Source organism: Symphalangus syndactylus, chromosome 3 (genome assembly GCF_028878055.3).
Source record: "Symphalangus syndactylus isolate Jambi chromosome 3, NHGRI_mSymSyn1-v2.1_pri, whole genome shotgun sequence".
Lineage (NCBI taxonomy): Eukaryota > Metazoa > Chordata > Mammalia > Primates > Hylobatidae > Symphalangus > Symphalangus syndactylus.
The window spans coordinates 30,370,193-30,386,576 of record NC_072425.2 but is presented as its reverse complement, the minus strand read 5'-3'; the positions used below and the strand labels follow the sequence as shown (position 1 = coordinate 30,386,576).

The following is a 16,384-nucleotide window of genomic DNA, read 5'->3' as shown; positions in this document are numbered from 1 at the left end:
GTGCTGAGATAACAGGCATGAGCCACTGTGCCTGGCCTGGGCCACCACACCCAGCCATAATTTTTTAGTTTTTTGTAGAGATGGGGTCTCATTATGTTGCCCAGGCTGGCCTTGAACTCCTGGAGTTGATCCTCCCACCTCAGCCTTCCAGAGTGTTGAGATTTCAGGCCTGAGCCACCATGCCCAGATGAGATATTCTTTAACAAGTTGAGAAAGTTTCCTCTCTATTCCTTGCTTACTGAGAGGAAATTAGCTTTCTTTTGATTAGTCATTGCATAGTATATCTTTGTTCATCCTTTTACTTTTGACCTCTTCACATTCTTATATTTAAGGTTTCACCCTTGTAGGCATGTAAGATTTGCTTTTTTGAAATAAGTTTTTTTCTAATTCAAAGTATTTACTATACCATATCTAATGTGTTTACTGATAGACTTGGATTTGAATGTACCATCTTACTAATAATTCTGTTGGTTTTTCTCTTAATGTGTTCTTTTCTTTTTTTCTGTCTTTTTTTCCTTCTTTTGGATTAAGGTTGTTTGTTTTGGGTAATTTCTCCTTTATTAGCATATTAGCATACTTTTCTTTTAGTTCTTACCCTAGATTTAACAAGCATCCTTGACTTATTGAAGTGTATTATAAGTGATCACTTTTATCATTTCCTGGACAACCCAGTGACTATACAATTCTTTTTTTTTTTGATAAGGAGTCTCCCTCTGTGGCCCAGGCTAGAGTGCAGTGGCATAATCTTGGCTCACTGCAACCTCCGCCTCCCAGGTTCAGGTGATTCTCCCACCTCAGCCTCCTGAGTAGCTGGAATTACAAGTGTGCACCACCACACTCTGATGATTTTTGTATTTTTAGTAGAGACAGAGTTTCACTATGTTGTCCAGGCTCGTCTCGATCTCCTGACCTCGAGTGATCCACCTGCCTCAGCCTCCCAAAGTGCTGGGATTACAGGTAAGAGCCACCGTGCCTGGCCCCAACAACTATACAGTTCTTTCACCTTTCTACCTGTTACGGTAGTCTTGTCATGGATTTCAATTTTCTATGTATTTTAAGCCACAACAGACATTGATTCTTTCTATAGTCAATATTCATTTGGATTTATTCACGTTTCTTTTTATTACTCTTTGTTACTTCTCTTTTATTACCCTTTGTTCCTTTCTGTATTCTGTACATCTATTTTGGATCCTTCTTCTGGAACTAACTTTAGAATTTTTCTTCAATATAGTATCATATTTAGTATAGTATATTTAGAAATGCCTTTAGTATTTTCCTTTCAGTACAGATCTTATGGTGACAAATTCAATTTTTGTTTGCTGAGAAGTCTGTATTTTGTTTTTATTTTTGAAAGATATTTTTGGTAAGTAAGGAATTCTAGGTTAGTGCAGTTATTTTCTTTCAACCTTTTGAAGATGTCATTGGTTTCTGTTGTTTCTGTTGAGAAGTCATCTGTCAGCCGCATTGCTGCTCTTAACATTTTCTCTGTGCTTTGAGTTGTAGCAGTTATATTCTGATGTGCCTAGCTGTAGCTTTTAAAGTATTTTTCCTGCTTGTGCTTGTTCATAGCACATCTTGAATCTGTGACATGATATCTTTCATCACAGCGTTCACCCTCTTCTCTCTCATCTTGTTCAGGACCCTAATGATAAGTGTTAGACCTTTTCACTATATCTCTAAGACCCTTCTTGGTATTTTTGCATTCTTTTGGCTCTTTGTGATTCAGCCTGGATATTTTCTACTGACTCGTCTTCTCCATTAATCTTGCCTTCATTTGTGTTTAATCCTATCAATTGAGTTTTTTTTGTTAACCCTATGCTTCATTTAAGAATCAATCCAGTTTCTAATTTTTTTTTCTTTTCTTTTTTTTTTTTTTTAAGAGGCAGGGTCTTGCTCTGTTGCCCAGGCTGGAGTGCAGTAGCACCATCACAGCTCACTGCAGCCTTAAACTCCTGGGACCTAAGACTCCCAAGTAGCTAGGACTATAGGTAGCTGCCACCATGCCTGGCCAATTTTTAAATGTTTTGTAGAGGTGGGGTTTTGCTGTGTTGCCCAGGCTGGTCTCAAACTTCTGGCCTCAAGTAATCCTCCTGCCTCTGCCTCCTAAAGCACTGGGATTACAGGTGTGAGCCACCATGCCCAGCCTGAGTTTTTAATTTCATCCATCATAATGTTCAGGTCTATAATTTTGTTTTTTTAAAAAATAGTTTCCAGTTCTCAAATGAAATTACCAATCTTGTCATCTATTCTCCTCAATATTTAATTGTACTGCTTTTAAAGTTCACGTCTACAAACTCTAATATCTGGTTCTTTTTTTTTCTTTTGCTTTTCAGTCAGTTGGTCTTATTTTTTGATATTCATGGTAATTTTTCATTAAATGCTAGACATTTTGAAAAATGAAAGATCAAAGAGATATACAAGGCTCTGGATCTTCCCTCAGACAGGATTTAGTTTTGCTTCTGGGAAAAGTAGGCTTGAGATAAACTTGACCCTGGGCTTTGTGAGAGCTAGTCTAGTTGTGATTAAACCTTACTCTCAGGTTGTAGCCCTTCAGGGGTTTTAGCTGAAAACATGTGTGTGTGTGTGTGTGTGTATGTATGTGTGTGTGTGTGTGTGTATATATATATATATATATATATATATATATATATATATATAAAACCAGGACTCCTCTTTCATAGTGAGTCCTAAACTTCCAATTATTGTTACCCCAAGCTGTGAGACTTTTTTTTTGAGACAAAGTCTTGCTGTGTCTCCCAGGCTGGAGTGCAGTGGCACGATCTTGGCTCACTGCAAGCTCCGCCTCTCGAGTCCACTCCATTCTCCTGCCTCAGCCTCCCCAGTAGCTGGGACTACAGGCGCCCGCCACCACACCCGGCTAATTTTTTGTATTTTTAGTAGAGATGGGGTTTCACTCTGTTAGCCAGTATGGTCTCTACCTCCTGACCTCGTGATCCACCTGCCTCAGCCTCCCAAAGTGCTGGGATTACAGGCGTGAGCCCCCGCGCCCGGCCGCTGTGAGACTTCTGAAAGCTCTACTCAACTTTTCAGCTACTTGGACTCTGCTTAGGACTCGGCAGGTGCCTCGAGGGGATAAGAAGGCTTCGTTGCTCATCTCCTCTCTCTGTACTTTTCTCTTCAGCGTCTTGGCCCCTCATGTCCTGACTATGTTGATATCTCTCGGATGCATTCAAACACATTTAAGAAAAAAGAACAATTGCTTTTAAACTGCTGTCAGCATGAGGGTTGGTCTGATACAAGCAAGTTTGCCATGATCAGAAGTAAATCCAGCTGTGGCTTCCATGATTATTTTTATTGTTATTATTTGAAAATCCTTCAGAGAAAGATGTCACTCTGTAGCTGAGAGCCCTTTAAAAAAGTCACAGGATGGAGGCTTCTTTGCATCCCTTCTGTGAAGGAGTTTCTAAATTATCAAAGCAGGAAGTGACATTTAAGGAGCATCTTTTTTGTGTAAAGCACCTGCTATAGTTGTTGCGGAAAGCAGTCCAAGAAATAAGGAACATGGGGTTTGCTGGGGAAGGAAAGTGGGACCTTGGCGTGGGACGAGGTGAGGAATGCATAGGACAAGGGGAATCTGGGTAAGAGGGTGGGTCCAGGGGATACAGTATGAGAATGGGCAGTGGAAAAGGACTCTGGACATGAGGTCCGGGAAAGTGAACTGTATCTTCACTCAACGGATGCCAGTGGGGTCTCATCCCATGGGGAAGAGGTGCCACGATGCAGTGAGCTGACAACTCCACACACATATGGTAAGCCCCTCTGCCTCCTTCCAGCTATAGTTCTTTTACCTTTTCCTGCTAAATATTGCCACCCTTCTTAATATGGTCATCTGGATGTCCCATAGGCTCCTCCAGCTTGGAATAGCCCAAAATTAAGTGATCTGCTGTATGTTGTCAACTTGGCCTAAATACCACAAGGACCTCATTCCCTAGAATCTTCTTTCCTGTATGATTCTGAGTTAGAATTGGCCAGCTTTGCCTGAGAAATATGACTCAAGGTCCTCTTCTTCATCCTTACTGCTGCTGCCCTACTTTAGGCCTATAGCACTGTCTGTCCTGATCGCCTAGGCAGTCGCTTAATTTGTTTTGTTTTGTTTTGGTAGAGATGGGGTCTTGCTGTGTTGCCCAGGCTGATCTCAAACTCCTGGCTGCAAGTGATCCTCCTGCCTCTGCCTCCCGTAGTTCTGGGGCCACAGACATAAGCCTAGCCTCTTAATTTGATTTCTGCATTAGTCATGATCCACTTGGGAGACAGAAACCACATAACAATTTGAATATGAGAAGTTTAATATAAGTACTAACTAGAAGAGGGGATTGGAGTAACGAAGGAGTGGTAAGAAGTCAGGAGAGCTTTAAAGAATATAGAGAATAATGGACATAAGGAGCAGCCAGCACCCCTAGAACTAAGAAAGAACACCCCCAGGCTCTATCCCCACCTGAGATCCAGATCTTGCTGGGAAGGGCATGGCTGTGGCTCACAATGGCAGAGAAGTCTGGGAGAATGTTCTAGAAATCTGCCCTTGGGTGCCAGGGAAAGCTGTCATGGAACAGTGTCTGCTTAGAGGCACACCTATTTGTGGGGGACACTAGGAGAAACTGCTAGTTGCAAAGTGCTACTGACCACCACCCTCTGCGGGATTCCTGTTCTGGAAAAGTTGCCTGCACTGCGGGAGGGTGATGTTGGAGAAGCTGTGAGCTCTGCAGCTGTGAGCTCTGTGCTGTTAAGATGAGCCCAGCACAACCAGGGCGGAAGGCCCCTTCCTCCACCAATGTCTCTAGCTCCCACTCCTGACAGAGCCTAGCATTGCACCAACTACCAAAAGAAAAATCTTTAAAGGGCCAGCTCCATTTTTGAAGAGCAGGCGATGAACAGTCAATTTGGGGTCCAGAGCAATAACTGAATGTCATTCTACCATTATCGAGGGGCTGCATAACCAAGTAGTTAAGAGTGTGGACTCTGCAGCTGGGTTTTCTTGAGTTCAGGTCTTAGCTCTGGCACTTAATGTGAATTAGTGTAAACCTTAAAAGATTTATTTAACCTGTGTCTCAGTTCCCTAATCTGTAAAATCAGGTAGTAACAGTTCTAACCTTGTTGGGTTATTGTGCTGATTGGGCTGATGTTTATGAAGCACTTAGAAGAGGATCTGGCACAGAGTTAGCAAGGGACCAGACTGTCTATTGCGATTACTATTACACTCAAATCGTGGTGGTATGCACCTGTAGTCCCAGCTACTTGGGAGGCTGAGGCAGGAGAATCACTTGAACCCGAGAGGTGGAGGTTGCAGTGTGCTGAGATCGTGCAACTGCACTCCAGCCTGGATGACAGAGCGAGATTCCATCTCAAAAAAAAAAAAAAAAAAAAAAAAAAAAAAAAAAAAAAAAATCCATCCCTCAAATTGTAGCCAGGATGGGCTTTTCATTGAAGGTATGAATTTTACTCCACAATGCCATGGCATAGACATCATATTCCTTTATTCTTCTCTTTTCTGAGGCAGGGAAGGCACAAGGAGTGCTAACTAATAAGTTGTCTTCTGACCGGGTGCAGTGGCTCACGCCTGTAATCCCAGCACTTTGGGAGGTCGAGGTGGGCAGATCACCTGAGGTCAGGAGTTTAAGACCAGCCTGACCAAAATGGCAAAACTCTGTCTCTACTAAAAATACAAAAATTAGCTGGATGTGGTGGCACCTTCCTGTAGCTACTTCGGAGGCTGAGGCAGGAGAATCCTTGAACCTGGGAGGTAGAGGTTGCAGCCAGCCAAGATCATGCCACTGCCCTCCAGGCTGGGTGACAGAGCAAGACTCTGTCTCAGACAAACAAACAAACAAACAAAAAAAGTGTTGTCTTCCAACTCGCCTTGTTTGTTATGGTCTGAATGTTAATGTTCCCCCAAATTCATGTGTTGAAATCTTAACTCCCAAGGTGATGGTATAAGAATTGTGGTCTTTGGGAGGTTTAGGAGGATTAGGTCATGAGAGCAGAGCCCTCACGATTGAGATTAGTACCCGTATGAAAGAGCCTGAGAGAGACCCCTCACCCCTTCTGCTATGTGAGAACACAGCGAGAAGTGCCCTCTATGAGGAACAGGCCCTCACCAGACACTGATTCTGCTGGAGGCTCGATCTTGGATTTCCCAGCCTCCAAAACCGTGAGAAATAAACTTCTGTTGTTTGTAAGTCACCCAGTTTTGGTATTTTCGTTTAGTAGTCTGAACAGACTAAGGCACTGTTCATAGTACAAAAGTCGGAAATCAGGCTCTGTCACTTTTTTGCTTAAAACTCACCTGTGGCTTCCCATTATTTTCGAGATAGAGTTCAGCTCCCTTTCCCTGGATACAAAGCTCTTGATGCTCTGCCCACTTCATCTCCCACCAAACCCTGGCTCAGGTTTTCACTTGAGTCATTCCAGACTTGGTACTTTGCTACCCTCACGTCCTCCCAGGTCGTGTCCCTATTTTCCAACTTTGCTGATTGTATTCCCTCCTTCTGGAATGTCATCCCTTCTCCTTTTAGCTAACTCCTCTTCAACCTTCAGAAAACTCAAGCACCGCCTCCTCCAGGAAGCCTTCCATGAATCCCCAAGTCAGTTGCAAAATGCTCCTTTGTCATTTTGCTCTCCAAGTTTTTGCCCTGTTATGTCAGAGTGATACACATCTGTGCCTGGCTACCTGGCTAATGTGGAAACCATGTGGGGTCTTCTGCATATTACTCACAGTTGCATGCTCTGTGTTTCAGCACAAACAGTGCTGCGTATCTGCACTGGCTATGCATTGCATAACTAGGGCTGCTGCTTGTAGAGTTTTTCACAACATGCCCTGCTGTTCCTTATGGCCCTGAGCGTCAAATGGAGTTGCACAGTAGGTGAGCAGAATTGTGCCCTGAAGCTCTGGACGTTTATGACAGTGGCCTGTTATACAAACTGGCCTCTCCTAATATAGCACTTCCTTGTTAGGTTGGTTACGAGTGACTGAAACAAATGTGTTAATGTGTTAAAATGACAAAACCACATTTCTTTCCAAGAGGTGCCAAGGTCTAATTGCTCCATGTTCTTGGGAATCTCAGAGGTAGGGCTGGCAAAGGGGGAAGTAGGAGAGACACTTCCTCTGATGTGACCAAGGACTTTAATTGCAGGCAGCTCCCCCCACGGTGGCTTTTTCAGAAGCTGGAGTGACTCTCGATGGTGGCACAGGGATGGCTCAGACGTCTTCTCCTCCTGCAGGGGAGTTTCTGAATCAGTCTTCATGGCTCCTGTCCACTGCCCTCTTCCTCATGGAAGCCCAGCAGCTGTGCAGCCTCAGGGACCACATGGGGACCGCTGGCTAGAATGCTCATGGCCTCCTAAGGGTGCACGCCTTGAGCATCATGCGGTTGTCATAGGGGAGGCGTGGATGTCTGTTTGGTACAGCACTGTGGAGAGAATTTGTGTTCAGATCTGAAAGAACAGAGGAATAAACTTATCCTGGGTAAAGGCTTTGAGTGATGTGTGTATAACCTATCTTGGCCATACTCCACTCGGAGACTCCTCAAATCATTCATGGCTGTAAAAATAAAAGTTTGCTTGTATGAGCTAAGAATGATCTCAAGCTGGGTAAAGCAATGGAGATTTTAGAGTTTACTCATTACCTCAGCGTGGCCCAGCTGATCCTAATACACATCCACAGATATCATTTGTTGAATGTCTTTTTTTTTTTTTTTGAGACGGAGTCTCGCTCTGTCGCTCAGGCTGGAGTGCAGTGGCGCAATCTCGGCTCACTGCAAGCTCCGCCTCCCGGGTTCACGCCATTCTCCTGCCTCAGCCTCCCGAGTAGCTGGGACTACAGGCGCCCACCATCATGCCCGGCTAATTTTTTGTATTTTTAGTAGAGACGGGGTTTCACCGTGTTAGCTAGGATGGTCTCGATCTCCTGACCTCGTGATCCGCCCGCCTCGGTCTCCCGAAGTGCTGGGATTACAGGCGTGAGCCACCGCGCCTGGCCTTGTTGAATGTCTTCTTTGTGTGGGGCCATATGCATTCATTTATACATGGTGCCTCCCTTCATCCTCCTAACAGCCTGCATAGTGGGCAATATATTATTGTTATCCTCATTTTGGAGAGAAGGATGCTGAGCTTAGAGAGGGAGGGTCGGCGACATGCCCACACTCAGTAAGCACCCGAGGCAGAGTTTAAACTACCATCTAATAAAGTACCACAAACTCAGTGAGAAATTAAATAAATCAAACTGCCATGGACTACTAAAGCCAGTGATTTCAACGAATATATACTACCTAATAACTTATCTCTAATAACCGATAGAGTCTTTAGGCTGTGTTGTTACAGGCTTGAGTAACTACGCCCTTTCCACTCTCCCAGAAGGCTGAAAGAAATCTGACCATGTCCCAGCAGGAGGTGGCGGGGAGGCCGAGGCGCAGAGAATCATTCAAGTGTTCCTGACACTATCACACACCCGGGTCTGGAACCTACTGAAGGACCGTGGATGATGCTGTTGGAACATTCTTGGATTGTGAAAGCCAACAGTGGTAGAAGACCCCTCGCTGGCCTTGCGGCAACAACAGAAGATCTTGGACCCCATGTTTTGGTGGGCGGTGGGAGGAGGAAAGGGCACTGGGGCTCCTGGCTCTGCAGCTCCAATCCCAGAAGCCCATTGTTATTGAAGCGCTGGGTCATAGTGGGCCCTTCCCCTCTCTCTGACCTGCTGTAGCTCCCTGTGGCCAGCAGTTCCAGGCCCACCTGCCTGGGCCCACCACTCTGATAGCCAGTCTTTCCTCAACTGTGCACGTTTCTCCTACCTGTGGAAAGGGCGTGGAGCCTCCACTCTGCCAGTCTTTACCTGTAGCGTTGCCTTCTTGAACCACAGATGTTGGGGACCTGGCACAGTTCTCTGGGCAGTGTCGTTTTCTAGATGAACTGAAGACTGTAGCTGAAAAACGTGAATCTCTTCTTTGCCAGGTCCTACGGCAGCAGAACCCCAGGAGATGCGGCAGCCCACACAGACAAGCTCGTGTTTAAGAGTCAGATTTGCCCTCTCTCTAGGTGTATGTGTGCTCTTGGGTTGGTTCTGTAATCTCTTTGTGCCTCACTTTATTTTATTTATTTATTTATTTGTTTGTTTGTTTGTTTGTTTATTTATTTTTTGAGACAAGGTCTTGCTTTGTAGCCCAGGCAGGAGTGAAGTGGCATAATCATAGCTCACTGCAGCATCGAACTCCTAGGCTCAAGTGATCCTCCTGCCTCTGCTTCCTGAGTAGCTGGGACTACAGGTGTGTAACACCACACTTGGCTAATTTTTTTTTTTTTTTTACTTTGTGTAAAAAAAAAAGGATTTTTTTTACTTTTTACTGCCTCCGCTTCCTGAGTAGCTGGGACTACAGGTGTGTGACACCACACTTGGCTAATTTTTTTTTTTTTTTTTTTTTTTACTTTTTGTAAAAAAACGGGATTTCGCTATTCTGCCCAGGCTGGTCTTAAATTCTTGGCCTCAAGAGATCCTCCTGCCTCGGACTCCCAAAGTGCCAGAATTATAGGCATGAGTCACTTTGCCCAGCCACTGGCCTTCCTTTCTTATCTGGAAAATGGGAACAGTAATACCACCTTGGAGTAATGAGTGTTTAATTGTCTGTAAACTGGCCGCTCTGATGGGAGGTGCCCCAAAGTGCTTTCTGTGCTCATTGTCTTCCCATATGGTTTGTTGGCTCCATTATTCCAGCTGGGCCCAGGTCCCACAGGAGCGTGATAATGAAGCCCAGCTTTGCTGGTCCCAGTCCTGGCACTGCCACTAACTTGCTGTGTGGCTTTGGGCTAGCCCATACTGAGGCCCCCCGCGTCTGCAACAGGAAGTCAGTGGGCTGCATCATCTATCTTTCCAAGGATTCTCCCAGCTCTGATGACTGAAGGTTGTAAGTCTATCTTATTCCCAACCTCCTTTCTCTTTTCCAGGCTCTGGCCATCTGCTTTTGCTCCCCTTTCTCTGTGGCCAAAGCCCTACTCTGGAAATTTCCATCATTGGTGGTCGTGTGTCGGTCACAGCACACTGGGTTCACTCCATGGCCTCATCCTTGGGTAGTGACTTCCCACCCGTCCAGTGCTCCTCTCCAGCCTCAGTCACCAGCATCTCCTCCTTGGATTATTGCAATGACTCCTAAGCATCAGCATTAAGCATCAACACAGATGAATCTTCCTCCTACAGACATTAGATCATGTCACACCGCTGCCCAGAACCTCCCAGTGGCTTCCAGTATCATGTAGAATAAAAGAAAAGTCTTTCCCTGGGCCTCTCTTGAAAAAACTCATAATCTAACCATTTATCCACTTGTCCCTCACTGTCTCCTGCTACTTTACCCTTCACCCCGTTCCCACTGCACCAAACACACCACTGTTTGCATTTCTGCTGGAATGCTCTTCCCCTGGAGATCCACAGACTCATTCTCTCACCTGTTTCAAGCCTTTGCTTAAAGAACACTTTATCTTTTTTTTTTTTTTTGAAATGGAGTATCACTCTATTGCCCGGGCTGGAGGGCAGTGGGGCGATCTCAGCTCACTAACCTCTGCCTTCGGGGTTCAGGCGATTCTCGTTCCTTAGCCTCCTGAGTAGCTGGGATTACAGGTGCGCACCACCATGTCCGGCTAATTTTTGTGTTTTTAGTAGAGATGGGGTTTCACCATGTTGGCCAGGCTGGTCTCAAACTCCTGACCTCAGGAAATCTGCCCGCCTTGGCCTCCCAAGTTGCAAGGATTACAGGCGTGAGCCACCATGCCCGGCCATAAACACTTTTTCTAGTGAGGCCTTCTCTAGCCTATTTACTCTGTTTAATTCTCTCTGTTTATTCCCTGTTTAAGCCTCCTCCCCGCTCCCAGCACTCTCTACTTCCCTTCCCCACCTCATGCTTCTCTGCAGCCCTTCTCATGTTCAGAAGTAGCCTAGAATTTATTTATGTGCACGTATTCACTTTCCCATTAGTAAACCCAGGAAGGCAGGAGTCTCCTGTGTTCACTGCTCCGTCCCCAGTGCAGGGTGTAGGACAGGTGGTTAACAGCGTTTATGGCATGGTTGGATGAACCTGTATGTATCTCACTTTGGTCCAGGGTCCAAGCAGGTGCTGTCACCAGGGAGCAGCAAGGAATGTCACAACCAGTAGGACACCACCTGCCTCACCCACCTGCCAAGCTGATTGATGGCTTTATGGATGACTTATAGGGTTGCTTTTGGCTGCCTTCTGGTGGGACCACCTCTCTTCCCCACCCTCTCCATCCCAAACGTGCTTTTCCTCTTCTCATGTTTCCTATTTTGGGGACAGGTACCACTATTCATTTTGTGTCTGCAGCTAGAAATGGGGCACCCCTTACCTCCCCTCCGCTCACATTCATCAAGGCCTTTTGAATCTATCCCATAAATATCTCCATTGTCAGCCACCCTCTATTCCCATTGCCCTCACCACTAGTGCCTCCTGCGTTTGGATCCTGACCACTGCTTTCCCACTAGCCTCTCTGGTGGCTCATCTGCAACCAGAAGATCTGCCCCTGGTGCAAATCCTGTTAGGTCACTCCTCCTCTGCCTTAACCCCTCAGTGGCTCCCCTGTTCTGCTGCTTGAACTTGTCTGAGGATCTGCCCCTGTCGACTTTGCCAGCTCTGTTCATTCCAACTCAGTCACTACCCTTTGGCCATAGGAGCTGCTGGCTGTGCTCCAGACTTTTTCTTACTGTTCCATCCCTGTGCCTCTGCACAAGCTGAAACCTGCACCTCCGTGTCCTCTCCTCATTACACTTGAAGACAGCTCAGGTGTCACTTCCTTCAAGAAGCCATAATTTTTTTTTTTTTGTTTTTTTGAGACAGAGTCTCACTGTGTCACCCAGGCTGGAGTGCGGTGGTGCGATCTTGGCTCACTGCAACCATCCTACACCCTTTGGGCTTAAGCGATTCTTTTGCCTCAGCCTCCTGAATAGCTGGGATTATAGGTGCACACCATCACACCCAACTAATTTTTGTATTTTTAGTAGAGACAGAGTTGCGCCATGTTGGTCAGGCTGGTCTTGAATTCCCGATCTCAAGTGATCTGCCTGCCTCTGTCTCCCAAGTTGCTGGGATTACAGGTGTGAGCCACCATGCCCAGCCAGGAAGCCATCTCTTAAACCTGGGATGAATTGAGGCATTTCCTTTGTGGTTCCCTTGTCCCCTGGGCTTCCCTGTGTCCTGGACCTGACTGTCATTCCAGTGTCTGCCTAAACCACAGTGGATGCTCAGTAATATTTGTTGAATGGACTGGATTTTCACTGCCTGTTTATTTGCCTACAAAAAATCAGTGATTAAAAAAATTTGTTCAGCATATACCTTTTGAGGACCTACTGGTGCCAAACACTGACTGCGGTGCTGGGGATACTGCTGTGGGCAAGAGCAACAGAGCCTCACTCTCGAGGAGGCAGGGGTGGGTCCAGCCCACCTTCGGGTCCCAGGATGCAGCACGGGGCTGTGTGCAGAGTGCATATGCTCTCCGTACTGATTGAATAAATACAGGAACATTGGCTGACTGTTGGACAACGGTACGCTCAATCCTTCACCCCATTCTCCCTTCCATGAACAGGCTTTCTTTTTTTCTTTAATCTCAGAAGGTTATGGGAATAGAAACAGCCATGGTGTCAAGAATACTGACATTCATTGAGCATTTGGGCAGGTCCTTTGACATTGCTGAGCTCATTTCATTTTCCTCTCCACCTTGCAAGGCAGGACTTTGTCTGATTTTCCAGATGGAGGGAATTGAGCCTAAGAACGGTGACTTGCTCAGGTGTGGCAGCCAAGAGGAACAGCTGGTATTTTAATGTAGTTTTTTCTGAAGCCAGATTTTATTCTGTCTGTACAATTGCAGAATGAGATGTTCAGAACCACCTTGGCCTCCAAGAGTTGATAGTAAGTGGATTTTAAATGGAAAGGCTCCATCTGAAGCCTGGCAGAACAGCATAACAGTTAAGAGCACACTCCTTTTTAACTTGGATGGACTTCAGTTCCTAATTCCTGTTGCATCTTGCTGTGTAATTTCGGGCCATTTAGCCTCCTTGAACCTCAGTTTTCCAGTCTGTACAATGGTATGGTGAAACCTACCCGCAGAATGCCATTTTAAGGATTTGGTGACATAAAGATGTCAAGTGCTTTGCAGGGTATGCGGCACACAGTAGGTGTTTAATATCACTGAGATGCTGGCTGGGACAGTGGGGTGTGGTGTTTCTTGCATTGCCAGTACCCGTCTCTAGAGGGAAGCAGGAGCCAAAGAAAAGGGCCCTTGGGCTGTCCCCAGTGGGCTGTGAGTTTCAGGTCTCTAGGGACCCCACAGCACTTTGATCAGAATAAGAAAGATCAGTGAGGTCAAACAGGAAGTCGTCTGGAGATAGGGGAGCCCTTAGGAGTCTTTCAGCACAGCAGGGGAGACTGGGACCCAGAGACAGAGAAACAGTGGGGTCAAGGCGAATAAGGGGTGCTTCTTGTAGCAAAGTGAATAGGTGTCCAGGAGTGGCGGGGACATTTTCTGTTTTAGTACAGAAAAATTACTCCCTCCTACCCTTAGGTCTAACCTAAGCTGCAGCTGGCAGAGTGGACAGGAGGCTGTCTGTGATGTCACAGAGTGAGGGAACTGGGGAATACTGGGGACAGTGGGGTTTGGATTGAACCACCAAGGCAGGGAGGAGGGAGGACATATGCTGAACCCCTCCCCAGCAGTCCATCCCTTTGTCCACCATGCCGTAATGTCCACTGTGCCTATCAGGTCGGCTGGAGTGGTTCTGCCTCACGTGTCTCATACCCCTTTTGGATTAGTAGGCTAGCCAGGTGTGTTCTTCTTCGGGGGCTGCTAGAGGAAGACACAGCAAGCCCCACTGTGAAAACACATTTCTAAGCCCCTGTTAGTGTCCTATCTGCTATGTTTTCATTGGCCAAGCAAGTCACATGACAATTTAGTTCCTTCTCCGCAGGAGGGGGATGTTGGTGAATTCCCGACTGCTGCCGCCTCCTCTCCTGTCCTGGCATCTGTGCTATTGTGGCAGAAGCCAGCCCCAGAGTGGGCTGCAGATTCTCCCAGTGTGATTAGATGGGGCCCACCCAGGTAATTGTGAATTATCTCAAGGTCGCTGATTAGCAACCTTAATTGTATCTTCAACTTTAATCTTTTGCAGTGGGGTCATATTCTGTCTACCACAGTGTTTAAACACTTGTATCAAGAAAATAAAAGAATGAAATAATTTCCCAATTCTAAAAGCTGGAAAAAGAACAACAAAGTAATGAAAAGGATGTATCAGATTGAAAGCAGAATTTACTAGAGTATTAAAAAGCAGATCTAATTAATCAAAATCTTTTTTTGAAAAAAATTAACAAAATAGAAATACTATGTAGCTTAATCAGGAAAAAAAGGAGAAGGCACAAATACATAAAATTAGAAAGAATAAGGGGGAAATAATTGTTGAAACAAAAGAAATTTTAAAAATCTTGAGAGTCCATAATATACTTTTATGTAAAAAAGCTTGAAAAACTATGAAGTAGATAGTTTTCTGGGAAAATACAGTTTATTAAATTGATTGCATTAAAGATAGAAACTATCAATTTCTGTAGAGGAAATTTATTAAGCAACTATCCTCCCCCAAATAGGCAACAGGTCCAGATGGTTTCACAAGGAGAGTTTCACCAAGCTTTTAAAGACCAGTTACAGTACTACATAAATTGTTCTAGAACATATAAAATAAAACTTCCAAATTCTTTTCGTGAAGCAAGTGTATATTGATAACCACATGTGATAGGGATAATACAAAAAGAAAATTACAAGGCAATGTCACCTACCAATACGGATACAAAAGTTCTCAGTAAAATATTAGTGAACAGAATCCAACCTCATAGTATGAAGATAATAAATCATGGTCAGGTGAAATTTATCTGTGGAATGGAAGTTTGATTCGATATGAGTAAAGAAACTGTGATTTTTTTCTTATAGATGCTGAAAAAAGAAAAAAGAGGGAATTGATGGATATTATATTAATATGATAAAATGGCACTCTCTCTCTCTCTCTCTCTCTCTTTATTTCTACCTCTATGCCTTTGTCCTAAACCCAGCTTCTTCCTTAATTTGCAAATACTGGAGCTATTTAAAATCAGGAACGAAGCACAGATATCTACTAACTTTAACATTGTAGCGGTGGCATTAACCATTGCAATCAGAAAAGGTAAATCAGAGACATAAAAATTAGAAGAAGAAGAAATTAAAGTATTTCTACCTGCAGATTACATAATAGTATTACTGGTAAACCATAGGAAAGCAAAAACAAAACTGCTCAAAAGGTGAAAGAATTCAGAGGGAAGCAAGGCGTACAATTAGCACACTGAACTCAATAGTGTTATTATATGTAAGCAATAACTAACTACAACAATAGTGAGAGAGAAAACTTCATTTACAATAGCAACAAAAGATAAAATACTTAGGAGTAAAGTTAATAAGAAATTTGCAAAATTAATATAAAGAACACTTGAAAATAGTCCTGATAGCCAACAAAGTAGGTTTGAACAAATGAAAAGCCACTGGTTGGTGGCTAGGAAGAATCAATGTTATAGATGTGTCAGTTCTTCCTGATTTATAATTTTCCCTAATTTGTAAATTTAGCACAATCGTGATGAAAATAACATCAAGATTTTTTCTGAAGCTAGACAAATTGATCCCAACATTTACATGAAAAAACAAGCAAGAATAAAACAGGCAGACTCCCCAGTGGAGTAGAATAGAAAGTTCAGAAAGAGACACAAATATATATGAAAATTTAGTATATGATAATAAAGGTGTCATCTCAGATGGATGATTGGACCAAAGATATTCTCCTTAATAAATATGCTGAAATGACTATATAATCATTTGGAGAAAGTGTAAAGTTAGATCCATACTCCCTAAATACATAATAATAAATGCCAAATGGAACAGGTTATACTTCTAATGTATAATGCCATACAGGCAAACGAAGAACTGTGGGTAAATTCCTCTATAAACTGGATGTAGGGAAAGGCTTTCTAATGACAACCCAAAGTCCAGATTCAATGAAACATTAATAAACTTGACTTTGAGGAGCTAGTATTTCTAGTATATAAACAGCACTCAAAAAATTAATGGGAAAAAGAAAAAAGAGTGGAAGACATAAACAGATAATTAATGAAAACATATAAAAATGACCCTTAAACATATGAATAGATGTTAGTCTTCACTCATGGTAAGGGAAATGCAAGTTAAAACCAAAATGAGATACCATTTCTCACCTGTAGGATTGGGAGAGGCTAAACAGTTGCTGAGGGCATGAGGAAACAGGTATCTCAGATATTATATACTCTTACAGAAGAGAACTTGGCAGCATCTAACA

At 44.2% G+C, this 16,384-nt stretch overlaps 2 protein-coding genes and 1 long non-coding RNA gene across 9 annotated transcripts in view; 2 read left to right on the top strand and 1 right to left on the bottom strand.

The window, feature by feature from the left end:
- The window catches only part of TMEM268 (transmembrane protein 268), a 46,538-nt gene extending 39,198 nt beyond the window's left edge, over positions 1-7,340 (top strand). For all 5 annotated transcript variants that reach the window (XM_055271326.2, XM_063636834.1, XM_055271325.2 and 2 more), the window contains one exon: positions 7,149-7,340. In XM_055271326.2, the coding sequence (XP_055127301.1) occupies positions 7,149-7,340 (192 nt within the window). The remainder of the gene's footprint in view (positions 1-7,148) is intronic.
- On the bottom strand, positions 7,122-12,330 carry TEX53 (testis expressed 53). Of its 3 annotated transcripts, none has more exons than XM_055271338.2 (2): positions 8,479-12,330; positions 7,122-7,449 (listed from the first exon to the last, which is right to left on the bottom strand). In XM_055271338.2, the coding sequence occupies exons 1-2, from the start codon at positions 8,585-8,587 to the stop codon at positions 7,346-7,348; spliced, it is 213 nt and encodes a 70-aa protein (XP_055127313.1). In that variant the 5' UTR covers positions 8,588-12,330; the 3' UTR covers positions 7,122-7,345. The 3 variants fall into 3 exon arrangements, 1 of the variants encoding a protein (XP_055127313.1); XR_008656527.2 differs by having other exon boundaries at positions 7,326-7,449; positions 8,388-8,604; XR_008656528.2 differs by having other exon boundaries at positions 7,326-7,424; positions 8,388-8,604.
- On the top strand, positions 8,803-16,132 carry LOC134736286 (uncharacterized). The gene is made up of 3 exons (XR_010120198.1): positions 8,803-9,050; positions 9,952-13,764; positions 13,970-16,132. It is a non-coding gene; the product is annotated as an uncharacterized lncRNA (long non-coding RNA).
- Positions 16,133-16,384: the final 252 nt, after the last annotated feature.